At 44.9% G+C, this 25,531-nt stretch overlaps 1 protein-coding gene across 4 annotated transcripts; it reads left to right on the forward strand.

The window, feature by feature from the left end:
* The first annotated feature begins 8,426 nt into the window (after window positions 1-8,426).
* On the forward strand, window positions 8,427-18,264 carry LOC128793021 (protein tilB homolog). 4 transcript variants are annotated; one of them, XM_053951964.1, is made up of 9 exons: window positions 8,427-8,573; window positions 11,689-11,746; window positions 12,948-13,055; window positions 13,313-13,463; window positions 13,934-14,027; window positions 15,007-15,125; window positions 15,680-15,822; window positions 16,448-16,645; window positions 18,036-18,264. In XM_053951964.1, exons 3-9 carry the CDS (start codon window positions 13,012-13,014, stop codon window positions 18,145-18,147), a joined length of 861 nt encoding a protein of 286 aa, XP_053807939.1. In that variant the 5' UTR covers window positions 8,427-8,573; window positions 11,689-11,746; window positions 12,948-13,011; the 3' UTR covers window positions 18,148-18,264. The 4 variants fall into 4 exon arrangements, 3 of the variants coding, with proteins under 3 accessions (XP_053807939.1, XP_053807941.1, XP_053807940.1); XM_053951966.1 differs by having other exon boundaries at window positions 15,007-15,068; XR_008432634.1 differs by lacking the exons at window positions 11,689-11,746; window positions 12,948-13,055 and having other exon boundaries at window positions 16,497-16,645.
* The last annotated feature ends 7,267 nt before the right edge of the window (window positions 18,265-25,531 follow it).

The following is a 25,531-nucleotide window of genomic DNA, read 5'->3' on the forward strand; positions in this document are numbered from 1 at the left end:
CCCAGGAAATGCACCCTGATGGCTCCACAGAGAACTGTTTTCAAGAGGAAATGTTGTTTTACATTTCTATCTCTCTCAGTGCTGCAAAGCCTGCCTTATTTTTTTAGGGTTTCTGTACAAAGCCCTTTTTTTTCACTAGAGCTAGGGGAGTATTAATTTTGCAAGTGTGCTCACATTCAGCACAGACATCTGAAGACACCATCTGATAAACCAGGGGGTATCTGTGACAGCCCTGTGCTTTTGTGTGTCATGGCAATGGTGACTTCAGCTGCTGTAACACTATCTAAACCTGCACAGACACAGCAGCCAAGGCTCACTCCTGCCCCACACAGCTGGCAGAGCAGATAAAATCAGCATTTATTCCTGCTCTCAATCTCAGAGCTTAACCAGCACCTTGCTGTTAAAATTTTGCTTCAGTGGGGAAAGGGAAATGCTCTTTTCCCAGCTGGGCACATCTGGGAGGCCAAGGGAGGTGCTGAGAACACATCCTGATGCTGTGAGGATGGTTCCCCTTGTGTCCTTCCCCAGCCCCTGCAATCCCTGGCTGGAATTTGGCACAATCCAGGCTGTGCCTGCCTTTCCTTCCCATGGCAGAGGGGAGGGGGTGTGGGGTGCAGCTGGGGCAGTGCCAGGGCTCAGAACTGGGCTCTGCTCTGCCCCTTTGGCTGCTTCCCAAGGGACCCATTCCTCAGGGAACAGCATGGAACAGGGAGGGGACTGATGCCCTGGGGGCAGGAGTGAGAGAATCCAGGAGTGGGAGAACCCAGGAATGAGAAACCCAGGAGTGTCAGAACCCAGGAGTGGGAGAATCCAGGAATGAGAAACCCAGGAGTGTCAGAACCCAGGAGTGGGAGAATCCAGGAGTGAGAGAATCCAGGAATGGGAGAACCCAGGAATGGGAGAATCCAGGAATGGGAGAGCCCAGGAGTGGGAGAATCCAGGAATGGGAGAGCCCAGGAGTGGGAGAGCCCAGGAATGGGAGAATCCCCTCTGCTCTGGCTCTGGGCTAAGGTCCCTGCTCTCGTACACTCCCACGATGTCTCTCTAATGCTGAAAATGGGAACAATATGATGCTGTAAATTGCTGCCTGTAAAACAAGATTAAGGCTGATGTGCAGAACATCAACCTGCTGGCCAAATCACCCACTGGCCAAATCACCCACTGGCCTGCTCGGGCCAAAGTGGCAGCAGATTTATGTGGCAGGAAAATCCAGTGAACAACCAGAGCATTTCTAAACAAGCTGACAGATCTGCAGCACTTGGGAGCAGCAGCTGATGCTCCCTCAGAGATGTAACACGACTGCTATAATCACAGAAATGGATTTAATTCTGTTTATTTAAACCAGCCCCGTGTTTTGCTGTGAGCATTCATCATCTGGTGTCACCGAGCGGAGTAGGAAATGTCACCCTTTGAGTCCCATCCCCAGCGACTCTGTTAGCAGTGCTCTGGCTGTACTCCACAGCTGGAGAAAAAAGGGCTCCATGCCTTGCTGGCTGTGGAGCAAACACGCTCTTGCAGCTTCATTTTGCATTCAGCAGCTCTCCAAAGCAGCGAAGGCAGCATGAAAAATGAGGAGGAACACGACTGAAGCTCAGCTGCTGATCTTTCACAACTCAACTGCACAAAATGTGAGGGCTGAAAGGAGACTTTGAAGCACAGGTATCAGCAGAAATATTAAACTGCCCTAATCAAGAGAAGAACACCTGGCCACCCAGTCATTTAATAAATGAAGACAGGGCTCTCTTCTTCTCCCAGCGCGAGGCAAAAAAGAAAATTCTAATTTGCCAACTGGGAATACATCATGGAGCTGGCAGCCAAGTGAAGCAGCTGAAAGATGGTGTGGTTAATGGCTGAGACTGGTTCAGTGGCCTGGCAGGCCTGGGACTGGAGAATATTGTGACACAAAGTAGTTTAACAGCACCTTCACAGCCCCTCTAGGCCAGCAGTGGGCTCGGAGCCCCTTTGAAGCCCGAAGGTCAGGATGGGTGTGAAGTATATGGAGTTTAATCCTTTTTATTTTCCCTTAAAAAAAAGCTGCTTCTCCTGTCACCTCATCTCTGTTAAAGCAAAAACGTGAGGGGGGAATGAGCTCTGGAAAACAGAGCTTTGTCTGCAGAGGGGATTTTGGGCTGAAAAGAGCTGAAGCAGAGCGAGGCACCAGGTGAAGTCATTCCACTTCCAGCCCGTGGTTTGCCTTCCCTGGGCCCTGACTGAATCCCAGGAAACCCTGGTGCACATGGATGGAGCTCTGCCCTTCTCAGGGGTTCCAGACTGGGCTCTGGGAACCCCAGCAGCAGCTCTGGTGCCCTGCAGTGCCAGCACTGGTGTGCCAAGCCAGCAGAGTGGAGCAAGGGCGAGGTAAATCATTCAGGGGAGGATGCTTCAAGGTCTCCTTGGCTTTTGAATGTATCCAAGTCCAGAGTCCCTTCTCCACTGAAGCCAGCAGACCTGATTTAAAATAGAGATTTCTAGCTGTGCCCTGTGGATGGAAGATGCCTGTAGCTGAGAAATCCCCTGCTTGGCAGGTGCAGCCCCTCAGCTGCGGGACAAAGCGCTGGAAAAGTGTGGCAGGCACATTCCTCTCTCTCAGGATCTTTTTCATAGAGGAGCACAGAGGAAAGAAAGAGAAAACAATTTCTAATTCTGCTCCTTGCTTTTTGCATGTGGAATGTGTTTGGAGAATTGTTTACCTGGGGTGGTTGCTTGGTTGGATTCTGGTGAGGATTGTTTGAGCCTGATGGCCAATCCAATCCAATCCAATCCAACCCAATCCAATCCAATCCAATCCAACCCAACCCAATCCAACCCAATCCAATCCAACCCAACCCAATCCAATCCAATCCAATCCAATCCAACCCAATCCAATCCAATCCAATCCAATCCAATCCAACCCAACCCAATCCAACCCAATCCAATCCAACCCAATCCAATCCAATCCAATCCAATCCAATCCAACCCAATCCAATCCAATCCAATCCAATCCAATCCAATCCAACCCAATCCAATCCAATCCAATCCAATCCAATCCAACCCAATCCAATCCAACCCAACCTGTGGCTGGACTCTCAGAGAGGGGCACGAGTTGTGGGTTAGTGAGATAAATATGGCAGTTAGAACAAGTAGGTTTGTAGCTTTAGTATCTCCTTTAAATAGTATATTAATGTATTATAGTATAGTTATAATAAAGAAATCATTCAGCCTTCTAAACTGGAGTCAGACATCAGCATTTCTTCCCATGGGTTCAGCTGCATTTACAATAGCAAATCATCCAGGAATGGCTCAGCTCCCCCAGCAGTGCTGGGAGGAGAACGTGGTGCAGCCCTCAGGACACAAGGATGTGATACAGCAAAAGCAGTCCCTGACTCTGAGCAGGAACACATTTCCATTCCATTTAATTTCTTTTGGCAGGCCGTGCCAGCTCCTAACTTTAAATGCAGGGATTGTGGACAGCTACAGCGGGTCTGTCTCCTGCCCAGGAAAGAAGCACTGAGAGAAGCACAGCTCATTCTTTTTTTATGTAGCACAAGGCTGCCATTTGCTCAAAATGAAAGCAGGTGTGAGTAAGTTATTTGGATTTCCTGACAAAAGCTGCATGAACACACCACCTTTAATAAAAACACTTGAGTCTTCTCATTGTGCTCCTCTCCTCTTTTCCCCATGATCACAGGAGGACCTGCTGGCTGCTTTCAGCTAGAGAACATCTTTGTTATTCTTGTAGGCAGTGAATAACCAGGCATTCATTTGAACTTAATTGTTTTTGGCAATAAGACTCAGGGAAATAATAGGGATAAAAAAATGGGAGATGTCAGGAACAAGTTCTGCCTGTAAATACACGTTCAGGGTTCCCAGTTCCTTCTTTGATTGGAATGGGGACAGGGAGCTTTGAATTTTAAACAACTGAGTTATGTTTGTCATTCAACTGCATTGTTTTTCCATCTTTTCCTGTCCTTTTTCCTCCTTTCTAAGCTCCTGTAGAGCTGGGTATTCTTTACCACCTTGGCCCAGCAATACAATTATTTTCCCATCCCATACTTAGAGAGATTATGTCTATTTGTCTCAAATATCTCATCTATGACAACCTGGCAAAGCCACTTTAATAAAGAAGGGCTCTGGTGACTCCCAAGTATTCCCACATTTGCAAGATCTGATTTTCAGGAAGGCAGGGGTTTGATGGATGAAATAAACCAATTTTTTTCCAATGCATTTCAGGTAATCAATTAAAAAAAAAAAAAAGAAAAAGGAAACATAACTCTTTAGCAGCTGGCAGCAGTTTCAAATAAACAGAAGAAAATGATGGAAGTGCAATGGCATCTGCAATGGTGGAAGTTAGAGGAGAAAAACCAGAGATGCTGCTTCCCATGACACAGGGGAAAAGAAGGCTTACTAGGCTGCTACAGGAGATTGTCTATCAAAATGAATTTAGAATTATTTTCATGTAATTAAAATTACCTGATGAGACTTATGTTTGATAAATTAGGAAGTACTTGATGAATCTTGTACTCCACGGGGAATTTTTAACAATTAACTCGTGAAAAGATGAAACATGAGATCCATGACAAAGATGTGGATGGAGGAAATGAGACTGGCCCTGGGTGGTTCCATCAAAAGCCTGATTTGTTTGTTCTGGCAGCTTCGGGTAAGATGTTTTAAATGTTGAGGGTTGGACAGGAATGGGAGCTGGGGGAGTGGAGAGTGACAGGAAGCTCATGAAGATGGGTGGCAGTTTGTCCCTGAGCTCCAGCGAGCCCCAGAGCACGGCCTGTGTGAGGTTCATTCTCTCTGGGGAGATCTGGCAGGTCCCTCTGGGGTTTTCCACATTCACACACGGGCTTGGTTCTGCTCCAGCTGAATTCCCTTGCTCCTGAGGGCTACGAGGTTAATCAGGATCTTATGTGCATCTCTGGGTTAGGGATGCAGTGACTTCATTCAATACAAAAGCCATGTTTTAAGGTAAAAGGGAAAAAATATACCTCATTTCAGTGAGGTAAATAATGGGAGAAATCTTCAACCGGGAGTGTTGTGTGCCACCAACTCCACTTGGGATACAATTATGTTTTCTCTTTCATACAGTCAAATGAAGAGGCAGTGAGTTATGTCCATTATTTTTTTTGAAAAGAAAGTTTTGAGAAAGAAAATCTTGAAATGTTACTTATTTGCAGTCTTTCCTCAGTGTCAGATTCATCCAGAAATTGTCAACTTTCATTTTTTTTTTAGAAAAAGGCAGATTTGATACTGGAGTAGGCCTCTCCTAAACCAAATAGAAATGCTTTCTTCATTTAATAATCATCTTTTCTTATAGCTTATAGTCATCCATAGACTATTAAATCAAGGAAGGGCTCACTCTTCAGTGCCAGGCATTGTCATTACGACTTGCAAGCCCATTGTTTTTCCAGAAGAGAGAACCAAATTTCAGTCCTCGTTGCTTGGTTACAGCCCCACCAACCCTCTTGGAATCCATGGGTTTGTAACACCTCAGAAAAGCAGACATATACAGTTTTCACTTCAATTATTGATGCAGCTAGCTGTTGATTCCTTTTTGTCTGGTGACCCCGATGAAATGTTTCACTAACTCTGCTCTCCTCCTGTCCCAGGCTTTATTCTGTTGTCCTTGGCTTTTCCCTGGGAATGCTCTCCAAGCGGGAATCAAATACTTTCCTGGAATCCTGAATGGGCAGGACAGAAAGGAAGGTGTTGCCTGGGTAACTCAGCAAAATACCCAGTTAGTGTGAGTGAGTGTGCCAGGGCACAGCTGAGCATTTGGGCATCAAAAGTGTGCTCCTTTCCTAGGGCCACGCACAGCACACCACTGAAATGCCCCAAGAAATTCTCTCTTCCTAGCTGACTCATCCAACAAGAATGCCCTGGATTCCTGGATATGTCCAAACCAGGTAAGAGCAATAAAAATTAACTTTCTGCTGGTGCTGAAGTGTTCTTATGTGTTTACATCTGATTTTACCGGTGGCATCGACCTAATGGTTTGATATCACCAATTTGTATTAAGTTAGCCCCCCCCCCAAAAAAAAAAAAAGGATTTTACATAAAGAACATAAAATCATGTCAACAAACTGGTTAACCCCTGAATCAGAAAAGTGTTATAAAAGAGAAATTTCTTTAAAGTATTCTTTAATGACAAAGAACAAAATGTCAGCTCAGGAAGCCAGCCAGTAAATGCAGACTTTAAAGCCAGACTGTTCATCCAGTCTGGCCTTAACGAAGTCAGTGGCTGGGAATCCTGTGTGAATGCTGACCCTGGGCACAGGAACAGAATTTCTGCTCCCACAGTGCCAGGATTTCATGGTCTGAGCATCTCAGTTATTTCTGTATAAAAGGAGGAGGGATAATATTATTTCCTTTCTTCCTACTCTTTGTCTGTCTGCTCTGTTCAATTAAAGTACAAACCCTCTGGAGCAAACTCTGTTTTCCTGACTTTCTGTGGTGCCCAGAACAACAGGGCCACTGGTGGCCTACAACAGTGAGAATAATTGGGATTGTTTCTGTCGTTAATCAGACCTCAGGATGAGCTGGATTCTGCCCAGTTCCTACAAATTTCATGGACATGCAGGGTGGAATCCAATGGGACAAAAAAAGATGTGAGAGACACAGCGTTGAGATCGATGCCCACCCTGTATTTACCCAATTCAAAGACAAAATTACTGGTCAAAATTAGATAAAGTGGGGAAAAAAGATTTCTGTCTTGCAGAGCGGGGTCACACTGCTGAATTTCTTGTCAGAAGCACATTTTTATGGGCAGGTTGTAAAGATCTGAAAAATAGTGTTTATAATGGAAAGGCTGACACCATGTAAAATATGTCGTTCCTCTGAAATAGCACAGAGATAATTTTTCATGGGCTTTATGAGGAATGCATTTGCCATAAAAGATCTGAAGCCCATTAGGCTGTGATGGGGACCAATACCTTTCATTTTATGGACAGAGGAAAAACGGGAAGTAGAAAGGCCCCAAATTACAATCTTGTTTGATTTAGATATTAATTTCTTTATCCTTAGCAGACAGAGGAATGATTCGCTCAAGTGACCTGATGAATCTCTTAATACCCTGCCCTCACCCACCCCGTAATAAACTCAGTTCTTAGCACATAAAGTTTTAATGAAAGCTGTGTGGAGTGACTACTTTGTTAAATTTCACATAACGATCTGTCAATTCAACATTTGGAACCATGGAATGCCTGTGCATGGAGCTGAAATTCTCTAATTACCATTATTCCCTTCTGCTTTGCTGGCACGGTGAAATTTGCCAGCAGAATTTCTAAGAGAAGGTTTTGGAGATTTCAGCGGCCATTAGGGAAAGCACAGACCTTTCTGTACAGAAAGACCTTATAATGATCAGCCTTTGCAATGACCTAAAAGAGAAAAGAGAAATGTGAAGGAAAAGGAGGATAAGGAGTAATTTTTCTGTCAAGAAGCTGAAAGGTAGAAGTCTAAACCACAAAGGTTTTGACTATATGGCATTTCCAATTGAATATCCCAGGGCAGAGGGGATTGTGTACTTTTTCCACACTGATTTTAATCTATTTATCCCCTTTTTTTCAGGACAGAGCCCAGGAGCTCAAGTGAGGAAGAGGCTGTGCCTGTGGTGTGGGAGTCACAGATCAATAGGGCACAATTTACAGCTCCGTTGTAACCTTCCCCTAAAACCTGGGTCCCATCACCACTGCTGGAGTTTAAAAACCATCTGTGAACTTCAGCAGCGCCCACAACCATACTGGGCCGCTGCGGTTCCACCCTGGAACCCTGCCAGCACCTGCACTTTGTCTGGGTGAGCAAACAAAAATCAAACGCATTTTGAAGGGAAAAATTCACTGGGCTGATTTTCAGTACCTACAGCTTTAATGTTTTAAGAAAAATCCAATATAAGAGCAGACACAAACCTGGCCTGTGGGTTCCCACCAAGAGAAGAATCTCTGTTGTTTTCATTCTCTTCGAACCTGAAGAAGGAAGCCTGGAAGATTTTCCTAAAATGGCTGAGCACGTTCAAATGAGGCAAGAACACTCAACAGAGCGAAGAGGTGCTCATGAAGAACTTTCCTGAACATTACATAAAACCTGAGCCTCTTTAAGTGTTTTCTTTTCATCCAACAGATGCATCAATAAGGCATTTAACGAGCCATTAATGGAGCAGGAGATCTTTTAGGCAACAAAAATTCGAACTTCAAGTGGGCAAAACTTTGAAAGGAATTGGTGAAAGTGAAGCGGCCGGAGCGAGCAGACCAGAGATTCAGCTGGATGATCACGTATCTTGCTACAGGTATCACCAACCTATCTTTAGGCACCTTCTGGAAAAAACAGTTCACTGATACCAGCCCGATCAGCCCAGGAATTTGTTTGATGTGCTTAAGAGGTTGGTAACAATAGCTCCTAACGTGACAGCGTTTCCTTGGAGACAGCGAATCCATCCAGCCCCGCCAGCATCAGGATCCCGGCGGGTTCCCCCTCTCCAGAGGCCCTGGAACTCCCTCCCTGTGCAGGGCCAGAGATGGAAGATAAGCTCTGCCTGTAGACAAATAGCCCTGTGCAAGATGTGAGGATTTTATGCAGCAGCCAGACATGTCTGAAAGGTAGGAGGGTGCAAGGAGACACGAACCTGTAGTCATTGCTTGGCATGCTTTGACAACAAAGATAGAGTTACAGGATTGAGTGTCTTTTTAAAATGTACCAGCCTGTGTTGCTGGAGGAGGTTGCTGTGCAGGGAAAACAGGAATTCAAACAGAGCTGTTTTTCTTGGTGTCATTGCCTGATTGCTGGAAGGAAAAAGCTGTCCCAACAAAAATGTTGAGTTTGTTGTGAAAATGCGTGGAGGGAACGTGGACTGAGATGTGGGTTTTGTATAGGTGCAAGCTGGATCCACGAGGAAAATGTTAGTTAATATGCTAAGAGTGTATCATTATGGTGATAGCACCTAATTTAGTTAATTATGTCTTGGGGGGAGGCAATTTTATGAAGCATAAAGCAAGATAATTGATGCTACAGCTATCAGCAAGGATGCTTTGTAGCCATAACTTACAGGTGTGTTTGTCACTGAATTACGCTCAGAACTGCTTCAAAATGTTGCATAATGTCTCCTAAAACTCCTATAAAAATAATTGAAAGGTAATAGAGCATGCAAACACTATGTCCATATCTTCTACTCTCCTAAGTTCAGAGAGTTCTCATAATAAATGTTTGCATACAAGCAGAGCTGCTCTGGAGCAGTAACTTATGTGCGTTTGAAATGAAGCACAGCCTGAATTCTGAGTTTGCCATCTCTTAAATACTTTCCCAAACTGTGCTGGTAAGTTACCCCTGCAGTTCATTGATGGCTTTGGCATTTGCCATTGACTGGGACAACATAAATAATTGGGTGTTTGGAGAATAATAACAAATAATTGGGTGTTTAATTGGGTGGGAGCAAGCACTTATGTGTGCAGGTGGTTTGGGCAGATCCAGAACCAGCTCTCTTAGAGCCTGCAAAATCAGCAGCTCTCACCCAGTGATACAAACCCTTTGCTTTGGGAGGATTTATTGCTCTTTTCTTAGTTTCTCTAGTTTGGATTTTTTCCCCTATTCCTTCAAAATGATCTTGAAACACATTTGATTTGTTTCCTTCCTTTAGAATGGTCCACATTTTTCACTTCCACAGCATCAGGACTGAATTATCTGAGAGCACTTTGCTGCTAAATAAGAACCTGACCAGACCTCACTGAGATCAACCACAGGAGCAGGGCCCTTCCCATCAGATATGGGCTGTGATTTGGTGGGATGTAGCAAGCACCACGGGAATTCTGACTCTGGATATGTGAAGAGTTATAAATAGCCCTACTACTTGTTCCCAAACCTTTTATCCAGGGCATTTCAGATTTAAGGGGAAAGCAGCCATGGCTCAGTGAAAGCTAAGCCTGCTGGAGGGTGCTGATCCCTGAAGAGCAGCTGGGGATGAGGCTATGAGAGCTAGACCAGACCCCAAAACTGCTCAAAAGGCTGGAACAAAAAGCCTTTCAAATCCCAAATGCAAGAGTTTGCTCATAACCCACTTTGTCCTCACTCCTCTTTAGCTGAGCTCCCCACTCTGTGCAGCAGAGCTGAACCTGTGCTGTGGTCTCAGATGTTTGTTTGTCGAGGCTGCTGCTTCATCAGGAGAAAGGATTTGACTGACACTCCTTTTTTAACAGCCAAATATCTCAAATATACACAGGAGGGACTTCTCACTCTGTTTCTCACTCAGTATCTTTCACTGGTGTAGTTTCAGAAGCAGCTCAGCTTTAGCTCTTCAAAGTCTTTTCGTGGGCTTTTAATGTGTCCTGCACTGAAAGGCAGCTGGACTCAGATGTACTTGCACAGCAGACAGGAAACCTGGAGCATCCTGGGCTCTCTGGAAACCTGGCCAAGGTGTCAGTGAGAGCAGAACATCTCCCAGCCCCACAGCTCTCACTGACATCCTGATGAGGGGGGGCTTTGATCAGGGAGCTCGGCAGTGCAGGCTTTTCCAAGCTACAGCCCGATATCTCCTCAGTCGTGTTCTGAAAAAGGCAGGAGCTGTTCTGTTCTCGTTCCTGACAGTTTGCAAAACACTTCAGGCACTGAATTCTTCACTGGGACTTCCACTGAGGAGAATAATGTAAAATACAAAGGGGTTAGCCAGGAGTGCTTCCAGTTACCCCCCCAGTCTGTGCTCCCCCTTGTCAGCTCACACGGAGCACTCCAGACTTCAAGGTGCCTGCAAAGAATTGTTTGGTACAGTTTTGTGGGGTTTTGTTTGTTACTGAGATGAAAAAAAAACAAAACAATTGTACCTGGATTTGGTGTGAGCTGCAAAGCTGTAGCCATGATGGCAACTGGACTGAGGGCCAGCCTCAGAAATTAGGAACTGGTCACACACAAGATTTTTTCCCCCCCATTACCTTTTGAAGTTTCCTTTCCAAACCTCTATTATGGAATTCCTAAAATATAGTCAAGTACCTCTGCTTGAAAAAGTCATAAATACTCCCCCACACCCCCCAAAAAGAGGGAGAATGGAGGAATGCAATTGCCACAGAGGGTTTCCATTAGTGAAATTAATTCTTCTCTCATAAGAATTTAGGTCCCTGATTTATGATAACCACCAATTTCTCACTGCAGGCGAAGTGAGAGGAAATGACTCAGCCTGGACAGACATCATGAATCTAATTTTTTTTCCCTTAATGCCTGACATAATCTAGTGTGCTGCTCCCAGAGGTGTCATTGGAGATTCATATCCAGCCGAAGGGCCTCACAATCAAGGCAGGAAATTTTGTTCCTTTCATGTATTGTGAGATCTGTAATTGCTTGGAATTGCATCCTGCCTCCTCCATTGCCACTCCTTTTGCATCAATTCTGCAGCAAAATAGGAAGGTAAACAAAGCAAGGGAGAGAAAAGCTGTGTGGCACTTGCTCCTCCAGAAAAATCTTCTGTGCCATGACGTGGGGGTCCAGCTGGTGCTTATTAAACCCAGGCAGTTTTGGGATGAAAGATGTTTCTTCCTGTCACTCCTTCCCATGGAAATCTCACTACCCACCTGACTGGGGAAGCTGTACCCATCACATATTTCTATTTTCTGGAACTTTATGTTTTACTTGCCATCACCGATGCAGAATTTTGTGAGTGGGTTTCCTGCCAGGAGAGCAGAATAGATGTCATGTTAAATGGTTCGGCTAAAATGTTTTATCCCACATTTCCAGGGACTGGGAGTGCATATTCCTGTCTCAGCAGAGGAGGTAGTATCTAGCTGAGAGGAAGGTAGGTTTTGAAAAGTCTTGAAGTTATAAATAGTCATTTGAATACATCCTAAAAGATCACTTCCAAACTTAGCAAAATAACAGATCTTTTTCTTAAACACAAAAGAATTTCTACAATTTTTCTTTGGCCCGATCTCATTTAACATACAAGGAGGTAAAAGCAGAACAAAGCAGCAAGATAGAGCTAAACAAGGATTCCCATCGCTTTTTTTTTATTTTCTGGGGTGTTTTTTTACCATTTACCCCAGGTAAATCCTCTTTTCACAGGGCTGCCGTGTGTGAACTCCTGCTGCTCTCTAACACACACACCCCACAAGGGGCTGCTTGCCCCGAGGTGACCTCAAAAAGTCTCTCAGCAAATAGCTGTTATTTTCCAAAATGCTGAGCCCACGCAGCTTCCTGGGAGTCACCCACAGTTCACTGGGGCCGGTGTGACCCCATTCAAACTCCCCCCATAAAGCAGAAGGAAGCAGAGCTCTTTGCCAGGGCTGCTCCTGCACAGTTGCACTGAGGCCACCAGGACACCTCTGTTCAGGAGGGTTTGCCAATAATCTGTCACTTTTACCCAATGTTCAGCCTGTCTGTAACTCCCAGCGTGAGATCTTCCTTGCCTCCCTCCCCAAACCATTTGAAAGCTGCATTTTTATTCTGATTTATTCTGTTTTATTCTGTTTTATTCTGTTTTATTTATTTATTTCTGCTCCTGACTCCAGTGGTTTTATGATGCTGAGGCTCCCTGGCAAGAGCTCCCCGAGCCTGTAAACGTCACATTACAGTGCTGGATGCACACCCTGACTGAATTAAATCATTGTTTTCAAGTGTTCTGTGGTAAATTCCTAAATTGCAGCTGCCAGTCTGCAAATTCTTCAATCCCTCTGAAGCACAAGTGGAGAAATGTCCCCGTTTGGGGTGTATAAAATGTGACTTTTGGAAGTGTTCTTAGGCAAGGGACTAAGAGGGCACACGAACACACGGCTTCAGGCTGAAGGTTGGACTTGGTAACCTTGGAGGGCTTTCCCAGCACTGATTATTCTGTGATTTGAAGACTCTATTGAACAAAATTCAGCTTTTCTCCAGATCTCTGAGAATCCCCTAGAACATATCCAAGAGACTGAAATAAATATACTAATGTTAGTAAAACAATGAGTTAAACCACACGTACAATGGAATAAAATAAATAACTGAGGTATCTTTTCATCCAGCCCAGACCCAGAAAAGCAGGGCTCTCCTGGGTAGAAGGAGAAGCAAGATAGAAGCAAACACATCATGCTGTTGAACAAGATCAGCTCTCCATTTTCTCCAAGACTCAGGTTTTTTTTTAACAAGCTGCCAGTAAATTCCTCATTCTGGAGTTTGGTCACACCTGTGAAAGGCTCCTGTGTGTGAGGAAATGCAGCTCAGGTGAGGGGTGAGGGGCTTGCCCATGGTTTGGCCTCAGGATGTGGCTGTTGCCTGCTGGCAAGTCCTACCCCGAGCTGTTCTGTATTTTCTGTAACTATTAAACAAACCAAATCAAATTTGCATTCCTCTGGACAGAATCTATGCTGGCTTAACGTCTCCTCTCTAGCTCCTCAGGTCTGACTACAAGCAATCAGAAGTTCTTCAAGTCCTATTCCTCCTGCTGCTCCATCCTGAGGGATGCACACAATTCTCCTCTGGTTTTACCCCAAAACAGAGGAACCCTCGGGCAGAACTGGGACCCCAGGCTACCTTTCCCAGTAAGTGTTGGGTTTCCCAGTCTGATTGCAGGTTTGGAAAAAAGACACAGCGACACAGAGGAGCTAAGGCAGAAATCTCTGCCTCAGCTTTGAAGTGGATTTTGTTTACCTCCTTTTATCCTCCAAAACTGGGGTGGAATATAAATAAGGTTCTGCTCTTTGGGGTCAGCTGTGGCAGGGGATTTGCCTCAGCCTTTGGGCACCAAACTGCTGCCATGGGCAGGGGGACAATGAGCCCTGAGGAGGCTTTCTCCAATATTTGAGCCAATTTATTGGAGTTAACCAGGATGAGCTGTGGCAACCTCCATTGAGCTGTGAATTCCCACAGCGTTTACCAGCTCCTGCTTATGGCTCTGACTGGGGGATTGCTGCTGTAATAAGGCCAGAAATAAGAGAAAATGCAGTGCCAACACCTCAAGAGCTTTTACTGATTATTTTATGTCTTTATTTTGCCTTTTTTTTTTTAAAAGCTTCCTTCTGACTCCTTCAAGTACCTTGGCTGGTGTGACATAGAGGAACACGGCGTTCGAGGAAATCAGCTCCTCTGTCCCCGAGTGAGGGAAGGTAAAGATCAAAAAGACTCTTTGACATTTCAGCCCTGACTCTACTGAGGCAAAGAGTGCATCCTTAAAAGTGATGAGCTGAAATAGTGGAGTTTGCCATTCTTTTGAAAAGGGGCAGGATTTCAGCTCACAGTGCCCACGCTTGCTTTATTTTTAATCATTAGGAGATTATCCTTTGTCATTTCCAAAATGAAAACCAACTGCCTGAACTGCAAATTTAAAATTTTTAGTATTACTGTGCTGCTGATTACTTCTCTCAGAAGTTCTTTAACATTTGGCTGTTCAGAATGCAGTAGCCACGTGCCAAACAAGAAAGCAAGAGGGAAACCCAGTCCTGCAAACAGTGGCACATTTATTGTATTTTAAGACTAAATTGGCTCAATTACAGTCTACAGACACACTCAAGAACAGATGGGTTTTAAAATCCAGTATTTGCATGTTTGGGAGTAAACAGTGGAAAATTTCCAGCCAGTCCTTGCTTTAATCAGGAATTTGAAGATGTCCATAGCTCTAAACCTTTCTTTAAGACTTAAAGTCTGCAATGTCTCAACACAAATGAGGTTTGGAGTGGGGCTGTTGGTCCTTGGCACTGCTCTGGAAGCTGCAAACATTTTCCTTTTTGAGGACAATCAAAGGCTAACGCACAGCATGGCAAGGAATAAGAAGGATTTTAGAACTCAGATCCTTATGAACAACCCTTCAGAAATAGTTCTCATTCTGATCTGTAGCAGGTCTGTCATTTACCAACCCTGCACAAAATCATCACGACCGTAGATTGCTGGCCGAATTATGGGCCTGGAAATGGTAGAAAAATCTTCCCATCAATTTAAATCTCAGAAGCCTTTAAAGCAACACACCTATAATATTATATATATTTCTTCATTACAGAATCTTCCCAGCAATATATATATTCTTCCAGCAAGTGACTAAGTGCCAGTTCTGTATCACATCCTCAGCTGTAAATCTTTTTCTCTGACCAGGGCCCTCAGAAGAAGAGCTGTTTTTCAGAAAAGAAGAACATACTCTGAAAAGAAGAAAACAAGTAACTGACCCAGAGAAATGGGAAAAGAGGCTGCAAGAGAACTGGGAAAACTGTGCTGTAAAACTTTCTCATTAACACTTTGGACTGTAGTTGTAAAGAAGCCAAAAATCATGTGCTGGCTGCTCACTGCATTTAATAGATTTAAACCTGTTGTAAGGAAGGTGTCCCTGGCTATGGCAGGGGGTGGAATTGGATGGATTTTGAATTCCCTGCCAACCCAGACCATTCTGTGAGGACTCTATGAATATTTATATCTGGCTGCTGCACAGAACTTTGGTGCCAGCTGAGTTTAGAGGCCAAACCAACAGGCCACAATCACTCAGTCCTGCTCGCTCCCCACACACTGGTAACCCCACTCATAGAGGAAGGAGGTGGCCACTAAAATTCATGCTTGAGAGATGGTTTCTCTCTTCCTTTCAAAGCATTAAGGAGTCTATCACTATGATTCTGACGTGGATTTGGCACTTGGTACCACCAATTGTTATAAGAGCAGCAGCATCAAATGTATTCTCATTTTAACTACCTCTGACTAGTTCTATATTGAATTATATAGCTATTACAAAGCAAGGGGGGGAAAAAAAGTGATTTCTCTTATTTTTTTCCCTTCCCAGGAGTTGAACCTTTCCTTCCAGGACCTGGGAGATCTTTACCAGGTGGAAAACTTCAAAAGGATTCTCCGAAGGTTAATTCGGGTGGAAAAGCTTTGGTTGGTGGACAATTCTTTGACAGACCTAAGTGCCATAAGGTTGCCAAGGTAGACAAAGTGTCCTGCTTCTATTTTTATGTAATCTGTTTCTATTTTTATGTAATATCCCAGAAACCAAATTTTTACTGAAGTGGCAGCTGGAGCAGGCTCCTGGGAGCTGCCAGATCTGCTCTTGGGGGGTGTCGGATTGAGAATCCATCAGTTTATTGCTGCTCTGAGTTCGTGTCATCCCCAGGCTGAAAATACCCAGTGAGGAGATCAGATCACGTCCCCTTTATTGGTGGGGAATAATTAATGACTCCAGCCAGCTTCAGGGAGGTCTGTGCCAAAAGGGGAAGTTGTTGCACACAGAAGGAATCTCTGTGAACACAACCCAAGCAGAGAGGCCAAGCGTGACCATGACAACTATAAATTTATTTTATCATGCATCTGTTGCTACTCTGCTGTTGTGTATTTAGGTGTATGGAGAGTTGTAGTACTGAGAACAGAAATAATGCTGCAGCTGTTGTACAATATAAAGAAATAAGGGAATATAAAGTGTGGGGGTCTGGTCTGGCAGTCCATGACCAGGCAAAACCAGCACAAAATGTAAAACCGGTGTATAAAACCCATCCCTGTTGTAGGGATTCTGTCCCAGATGTGATAGTGATGCCATGCACTTTGTACTTCACAGATGCAGAGAGCTAAATGTAAATAAAAACCACTTTACATCCTTCAAACAGCTGCCAAAGATCCCTCAGATTCAGCACTTATCTCTCGCTGAAAATAACATCACGACCCTAAGTGGGATTTCAGACTTCAGACACACTCCACTTGAATCCCTGGTCCTCAAGAGGAATCCCTGTGAGTTCCAGGAAAGATACAGACAGCTGTAAGTCCGGCCCTCTCGTGGCTAACAAAAAAGATAAACACAAAAAAATGTTTGTCAGAGTTTCAAAGGCATGGGATCTGAAATCCAACAAGCTTTCTAAAGAAGCTTTTCATTTCCCTGTAGTTTTAATGCTCTGAAATGCTCCAGGAACGTGGGTTAGTGAGCTTTTATGTGATAAAAGCCCCCAAATATTCAGAAAGTGCCTACGATGCTTTTTAATGGCATGACTGGCAGTTCTGGAACTGAACTAAGCACATGGATCAAGCTTAGAGACGGTAAGCAGGGCAGATAAATTAGATTCCCTTTTATTAATAGAAACTACCTATTACTCAAACTCTCCTCAGTCTCATTGCATCCTTGGTGGGTTCTGCAAAGGAGCCTAAATTGCATTACATGTCAGAGATGGAATCAGGAGGATGTCTTGAAAGATGGCAGCAAAAGCAGGAGCAAATTAAGTTCCCTTCATTTGATTTTCCTGGATTCCCCCTGTCCCTGTGGCAGGGCCGTGGAAGCTGCTCTGCCTTGAGCAGCCCCTCAGTGAAAGTCTTGCTGCAGCCTTTGGGATGGGCTGGAGAATTAACAGAGCAGCCTCAGACACTGGAAATGGAAACTCTAATCCAAGGCATTACAATCCAAGAAAATTCAGGAGGTTACAATCTCTTCTAAGCCTCGCTCATAGGAAATCTGCATGTTGCATGTTTTGCCCCACTGCAAACACAGCCAGGTGTTGATATTTTGGAGATAAACCTTGCAGGGTGTGTCTGAAATGGGACACATCTCCTCCCATCGTTCCTGGGAGGGGGGAAAAAAGAAAGGAGAAGTTTAAAAGAAGAGTTTAATGGAAAGCTTTCTGTGTTTCCAGTATGTTTCCCCTTCAGTCTTGTGGGCATCCCTGTGGCAGTGTGGTGCTGATAAAGGCAGGGAGGCAGACACCAGCATGGAAGGGGAAAAGCACATTTTAAATTATGGATTTCACCTTTTATTTGCATATCTACAAGTCCAGGAGAACAAAAGCAGAAAACCACCTTTTATCAATTCCTAATTGTGTTTCTGCTCTCAATCTGCCAGTTCTTGGGGCAATTAAATATTGGTACTATTTGGTATAACTCTTGTATTATGTTCATTGTCAGTGTTGGAAGACAGATTCTTGAAGTGTTTTATTGAGTCTGAGGATATAAAAGTGGTGCAATAGAGCAAAATCTGAGAGCTTTAATTAGCTCTTTATCAGATAAATTCTGCAACAAATGACAAATCAAGATTCCCAACAACGCAAAACTATTTTAGATATGTTTGAATCCACTGTTTCTTTATTATCAGTGTCTGCTTTGCCCTCAACATTTCCCAAGATTATTTTTCTCAATTTCTGTTTTTCTTTTTGTCTCTCTTTAAGTGTGTTCTCCAATTTGCCAAACTTGAAAATACTGGATGGCATCCCAAAACTGCCAGAGGACTGCTCACCCCCTGATGTCAGTTTTTTTTTCAGGATGTGCACTATACTCTAGCACAGTATTTTTGTAGGATCACAACCACCTTGCTTAAAAGAGACTATAAATCCTGCTTATGGAAGTTCTATTTTTTTTTCTTCTTTTTTTTTTTTTTTTTTACTGGTCAAAGAGATATTGAAACAGAAATAAAACATTTTTGAGTGCATTTGTGATACCAAGTAAGTATGGGTATGGATATGTAAATAAGACATAATGTTATACTGGATATCATGAGTTTGGTGTGTGATTTTCTCATCTAGCAACTCTGTGTCAACAACAACTCACAATTATTGACTCCCACTGCATTTCATTAGAACATAGCCAAGCTCAGACCCCAAGCTCATTGTGGGAAATGACACAGGGGATGGACACCCAAAGAAAAGGAAAACAAATCCCACAGTCGAATAAAAAGTCCCACCAACGTCCAAGTGCTCTTTAATGAGCTTTGTACATGGGAAAAGCTGAGCCACCCCAATCACTTTGACCCTAATAATTAAAAAAGATCTTGCTTCGGAGTTTGGTGCGGCCAGAGAGAGCACTGGGGAGGCAAATCATGAAAAGGAAAGGAGTTTTTTGTCTCGCTGCTGGCATTGTTTGGGGATGTCCTGTTGCTTAATAGAGGCTCCTCAAAGCATAGCCACAGGAGGGGAAGACCTGTGGGAGCTGAGAAGGGATTTGGATATCTGGATGCAATTATCTCTGAGAGGTCTCTGTCCTTGCCTTTGATTGCTTTGCTGCCCAACCTTTGGGTTTTTTTTTTTTCCCCAACCAGCACACAAATAGCTGTGCCACCAACAGTGCAGGGGAAGGATGACAGAGCCCTGGAAATGAAGCCAATTAAGAGAATTGCCTAATTCCAGGGGCAGCCAATAAATTCTCTGCTGTGTGTTGGCTGCAGGGGCAGGTGGGTTCAGCTGCAGGGAGGAGGAATGAGAGCTCAGCCCTGCAGGGCTCTGCAGTGCCATGACTTAGCAGCAGAAAGGTCACAGCAGCTCTGTTCAGCATCTGCTCTGCACCCAGGCAAGAGAAATCACCGGCTTGAGAGTTTCCAGAGCTCTCCCTTAGGGCTGCTCCCACAGCTCAGCAGCCAACACAGGTGATCAAAATACTGCACAAACGAAATCGTGAGATTTTAAATGTGTTACAGGATCTGGCTCACAGGATTTTCTACAGCTGTGACAGGAAAAGGCAGGGGAGCACTGCAAAGAGGTGTCAGCTTGATGGTCACCCTCAGGAAGTCTTGAGATTTGGAGAAGCAGAGCAGTAGTTACATCTCACAGGGCTGGATCAGCAGATCCAGTCAGTGGGACCCAGCCCAGCACTGGGAGCAGAGCAGGCTGTGACAAACCCCTCCATAAACACACCCCAGGATCAGCAGGGAAATCCAACAGCACACAGCAAAGAGCCTTTACAGGTTCAGAGAGAGATGGTGAGGTTTACACAGAACCAGCAACACAGGGAAACAGAACACTGTGTGTGTACATGGCAAACTGCTCCAGAGAACAGGAATGCTTGCTACAGGGGGGATAAGAACAGAAAACATGAAGGCTTTCTATGGACTGAGGACAGTGGTCCTAGGCTGGAAATGAATCCAGATACCCTACAACACATTGTCATCATAAAGAACCCCTGTTGTGTCTGGGAGTGGAAGGTTGAACACAAAGGATTGAATATATTCTTTTCTGAGTATCTGAGGATATGTGTGAGAAAACACCGTGACCTTGGAAATGAGGCAGGGAGCTGGAGCAGAGGGAGAACAGAGCCTGAAGAACCTGCCCTACTGTCCACCTTGCCCCTACTGACCACCTTGCCCTACTGTCCACCTTGCCCTACTGTCCACCTTGCCCTACTGACCACCTTGCCCTACTGACCACCTTGCCCCTACTGACCACCTGACCATTTACTGACCACCTGAGCCTTGCTGACCACTTGACCCCTTACTGACCACCTTACTGAGCCTTCCATGGCCAAGCCAGGAGCAGAGAGCAGCTGGACACTGCTGTGGGTCTGTGGCTGGGATCAGGGCAGGCAAGCAGGCTTTTCCCAAAGTCTCAGCCCCTAAGGAGCACTCAGGGCAGCAATGCTGGAATCACAGCACGAAGCACTCAAGGAGCAGGCTCTCTTCCCAGAATTCAGCATCAGAAAGTGAGGCTGGGATGGGAAATTGCTGCAGTCCCGTGGGCAGAGGTTTCACTTACCAGCTCCTGGTGAAGTTCCCACCCACCTCTTGCAGATGGAATTAGGAGCTGCTCCAGTCCCTCCTGGGAGCAGGCTCAGAGGCTCTGCTGTTTGCACCTGAGTGCTGGCTCAGTCACGAGAGAAAGGCACAGACACTGATTTATTCTTTCCAAACAGGAAGTTGGTTCTGCTCTCATAATTTTTCATTTCATTATTTTAATGCTCTGGCTCTGGGATCCCAGGGAAATATGAGGTAATTCTGGGGAGCCTGGCTGATTTTATTTAAAGTGCATCCAGGAGCAAGAATGTGCTGGTGATGTTTGAGTCATTTTGCTGTGAAGAGATTTAAAAGGAGATCCCAGAACCACAGAATGGTTTAGGTTGGAAGGGACAGAAAAGCCCAGCTAAATCAACCCCCTGCCATGGGTTACTCCAAGCCCTGTCCAGCCCAGCCTTGGGCACTTCCAGGGATCCAGGGGCAGCCACAGCTGCTCTGGGAAACTGTGCCAGGGCCTGCCCACCCTCCCAGGGAAGAATTTCTTCCATCCGTTCTGAAATGTAAAACAACAGCTGCCACCGGTGAGCTCAGTATCAAAGTGTCATGAAATCAATTTCCAATTACTTACACAGATTCCTTTGAACCTGACATTTCATGAAAATTTAGCAAAGTGTTCCCAAAGTCTTGCTCTAACATCCTAGGACAGGTCCAGGGCTGATGAGCCCAAAACTGTCTCATTTAGCTCTCTCCTCACTTCTCATTATGTCTAAATCTCTCAATGCAGAGAAATTAGAAAAGTTTGAATAGAAAAATTTGAGCAATATCAAATGAAAAAAAAAAAAAAACAGATTAACTAAATGAACAGAAAGAAAAGCAGAGTTTTCACTTAATAATTTATTATGATCCTAGGAGTTTCAGAGCAGGGTTTAAAAGATCTGTAATTATTACAGTTCATGGGTCATGGAAGCAAAGTTGTACCAGAGAAGAAACCATCAAGCATTGATGAGCTTTTCAAAAACCATCTGCTCATATACACCTCACCTTGCAGAACATGAAGGACAAACACCCCCTGTTCCTACTATTCAAATTATTTCAGCCACTCAGGAAATAAAGGCTGGGAGCCAAAATCCTTCCCCAGGACTTCATTGCAGCCCTGGCTGGGTGTGAGTACAGCAAAGAGTGGGCTCCCATGAGAAATGAGCTCTTTTTGTGCCTTCCCCTGGGCTTTGGGGGCTGGGAGAGTGCACCAGAGGCAAAGCAGAGCTGACCAGCTCAGCCTGGAACTTTAATGCAAATCATCCCCCCAAATTTCCACCCTGCCGTGGGTTGAATAACTCGTCAGTGAATGTCCTGAGCCCAGCCTGGAGCACAGAGCAGTTATAAGGACATCACAAGAGACTTCTTGAGGTCCTTGTCAGCTCTCAGGTTGTTGTGTCCAGGAGCAGTTTGCCTGGCACACCTTTGGGATGTGCTGAGGGAAGGGATGTGGGTGTGGGGTCAGTCCTGGTGGGAGCTGCCCCATGGCCTTGCTCTGGCAGCCACAGCCCAGCTGTCCCTCCAGGGCCACCTGGCACTCCCCATGGCCAGCAGGGACATCCCTCCTGTCCCTTTCCTGCCCTGGCTCCTGCCTGTGCCATTTGAGTGCTGTGTCTTGACACAAGGAATACTAATTTGTCGGATTTGGCCTTTTTCTGACCCAGAGACGGGGCAGCTGAGAGGTGTTTTAAAACCTTTCATTCCATTTTCAGTCTCACGTGAAGGGTGAGAATACAGGTGTTATAATTCACACCATCACAATCAGAGGCTAATTATTTCCTAATTAGGAAATATTATAAGTGTTTCTTGGCCTATCAGCTGTAGCCACACCATGCTGTAGATGCCTGAAAGCCAATTATCTAAAATTACCCCTTGTGGGTCCCACTACAGTGCATCTTTCATAGTTCTGTTTCTCCAAAGTATCCAGTCTTACTTGCAAGGTCATCCTTTGAAACTTGTTTCTGGTTCCATTTCTGTCTCAGCAATGTTTGTCCTATTCCATGGCATTTCTAAGTCAGCATTTCTTGTCTCAAAGTTTGGATACAGATACAGACTATGTGAACCTTCTGCCCAACCCAGGGCAGGGGGGATTTGGTGTTGTTTTTATCCTTGATCCAGCACAAGTGAGTGTGGATATTCTCAGTTCAGTCAGAGAGAAAAAGAGAAAGATTTCTGCCAGGCTAAGCCTGGGAAAAAGTCCGGGAGGAATGTAAACAATCTATTATCTTGCTTTCCATTCATATTGTTTATAGATATGTTCCACCACGCTGACCTAAGTCCAGTGCACCAATCAGGTGAAATGTTTTTACTCTAAGACCAATGCAATTAATGTTCACGATGTTCTCTATAAAAGAGAGACAAACTTTTGAATAAACACTCATTTGCCTTCTGAAATTGTGCGAGTCATTTCGCCCGTCCCTGGCTCAACAGCGTCAAGTGAGGACCCAATTCCTGCCCACACTGGATTCACACCAGCACAATTTCCAGGGATTTCAGAGCTGCAGGAGCACATCTCCATTCTGCTGCAGGGATGGAAGGGAGGACCTCAGCACTCTGTACAGCTCCTGAAAGGTGGCTGTGCTCAGGTGGGGTTGGGCTCTGTCTCCAGGAACTGACAGAGCCAGAGGACACAGCCTCCAGCTGTGCCAAGGGAAATACAGGTTGGATATTAGGAGAAAGCTTTTATGGAAAGAGTGATAAAGTTCTGGAATGGCTGCCTGGAGAGGTGGTGGAGTCACCATCCCTGGGTGTGTTTAACAAAGCCTGGATGTGGCTCTGGGTGCCAGGGTTTGGTTGAACTGTTGGGGCTGGGTTGGACTCGGTGATCTTGAAGGTCTCTTCCAACCTGGTCATTCTGTGATTCTGTGAATTCTGTGAAAGCACTCACAAGGCAGGGATCAGGTCACCCAGCAGGGCACAGTGAGGCTGTTAACCCTGGAGAAGCAGAACACTCTCCCCTTCCCCAGAGAACCTATAGTCTGAATACATCAGACTGTACTCATTTGTTTCACCATTTCCTTCCTGGCTGATTAAAATCAAATACCTCCTGGTCCGTGTAAAGCAGCTTTCAATCATCACCACTTAATTTTTGCTGTTCAATAAAGCATTTTCAGCTTTATTTCTGATGATTTCCTTGCTATCAACACCAAAAGGAAAAATTAATTTATTGACTGTGCTGACACTTTGATCCATTTGGAAACATGAATGGGACATGCAGAGGCACATGGCAGGAAGCATGGTGGAAATAAGCTATTAAGAGATCCCAGATCAGTCATTTTTCATTTGTAATCTATCATTCCAGACAGATTTGTTTTGCAATTGCCAGGTACACACTACATTATGCAATTGAAAGCCCTGAAGGTAAGGAAAGAAGGCCATCAACAAGAAATGCTTTAGACAAAAACAGCCTTAAAAATAAATGTGCTAACCTAAACAGAGATGAGAGAAGCTTGGGCAGTAATAAACTGGGAATGCCCAAAGGTTCATGATTAGTCAAGCTGCAGGAAATGGGCCAGTCAGCCTTGGGGAGTGAAATCCTAGCCAGGGCTTTTTTTTTTTTTTTCTGATTCTGTTTCATACTGGTTGTTTTATATTTACTATGTGATAACATATTTCCCATTCCTATTCTCCACAAAGTCTGGTTTTTTTTCCTAGTAGGTTTCTATAATTACTCTTTACAACCTGAGCACAGAACCAGTTTAAGGATGCTCCCATTAAAAGGTGGGGATGATGATGTCAGAGTTTCTTTGATGCACTTTAATTTTCTGTATAAAATGTACAACTCTCCATTTTTTTCTGAGCCCAAGGACACCCAAACAAGCATCTGCACCTCATCTCAGGGCTCCCAGCCAGCCCTTGGCTCTCACCTCCTCCCAGCATTCCACACCTTTGAGCTGTGCCCTCCCAGCTCTTGCCCTGCTGCTTTTTCTGTGCCAGCTCAGTCCCTCCTGTGGCTGCAAATCCCTTCCCCAGGTTGGGCTGGTGCCTCCCACGAGCCCCAAACTCATCCCAGGTTCTCTCTGGCTGCTGCAGGACCAGCATTTCCTCCAGGCTGAGCTGTTCTCTCCTTGTCCACTGCCTGCTCCTGCCCTGCAGCTCCTTCCAGGCCCACCAGAGCATTTGGGATGTCTGGTGCTGTGAGGAAAAGGAAATGGGTGGTGGAGCAAGTTCTGTGGGATTAAACAAATCAGTCAAACATCATCCTGTCTGCACAAGCCATCCCTGTTTATCTTTCAAGGGCACAGTTCCTGGTGAGGATGGGTGTCTAAAGCAGGGCACGTGTCCAGCTTGGTGGGTATTTGGGGTCTAAAAGGCAAAGAACAAGTTGTTCAGCCCTGCTGCATTTTTGGTACACTCAATTCAGCATTTTACCACTGGCTCTCACTGGAAGTATCAGCAGTTTGCTCTCCTCTGCTATTTTGTTTTATTTTATTGTCTCCCTTTAAGCATTGCAGCAAATACAACCATAACATCAGAGCTGAAGCTCCAAAGGGCAGATGAATGCCTGAGGAGAAAATGGAATACAATGTTAATTCTACAGAGGGGAGTGCTCAAAGTGCTTGTCGTGTCCCGTGCCACAAAGATGAGGAAAAATATCCCAAGTTTTTTACTCTGACAGTATCACACTCTAGCACTCTGAACCAAAAATCTCACAGTATCAGAGTGCCTAATTATTATATTAGGTGCCTAATACTTGTCAGCTGGGACGTGCCAGAATAAATCCACAGTGAAATTCTGTGCAGATGTAATCCCATTTATTCTAGCTGGGTTCATTTGCACCACAGCTCTCTGCCAGTTAATGAAGAGGCCACAATTCAGTCATCCTTAACTCTGCCTTTAATTCTGGACCTTCACATGCTGATTTAGTGCCATGCATGGATGTCTGAAGCAGTTTTGGTGCTGGAAGCAGCTCTGGGGAGCTCGGGAGGGAGCAGTTTACAGGAGGAATCATGTCCAAGTTTGTCGGAGTTCCAGCACAGTTGTGTGGCTCTGCAAAGCCTGTACAGCATTCCTCACATTCTCTGGGGGATATGGAATCATAAAATAATGGAATGGCCTGGGTTGGAACAGACCTTAAAGACCATCCAGTTCCACCCCTCAGCCATGGGCAGGGACACCTCCCACTGTCCCAGGTCACTGCACCCAACCTGGCCTGGAACAATTTCAGGGATGGGAAATCCACTGATGCCT

The sequence above is a fragment of the Vidua chalybeata genome, chromosome 10 (genome assembly GCF_026979565.1).
Source record: "Vidua chalybeata isolate OUT-0048 chromosome 10, bVidCha1 merged haplotype, whole genome shotgun sequence".
NCBI classification, from domain to species: domain Eukaryota; kingdom Metazoa; phylum Chordata; class Aves; order Passeriformes; family Viduidae; genus Vidua; species Vidua chalybeata.

Bases quoted from the DNA above. Each gene is read 5' to 3' on its own strand.
- LOC128793021 (XM_053951964.1), top strand. From the start codon at position 13,012: ATGCTGTTGAACAAGATCAGCTCTCCATTTTCTCCAAGACTCAG. The intron at 13,464-13,933 runs GTAAGTGTTGGG...TTTTTTTAAAAG, and splicing joins ACCCCAGGCTACCTTTCCCA to CTTCCTTCTGACTCCTTCAA. The intron at 14,028-15,006 runs GTAAAGATCAAA...TTCTCTGACCAG, and splicing joins CTGTCCCCGAGTGAGGGAAG to GGCCCTCAGAAGAAGAGCTG.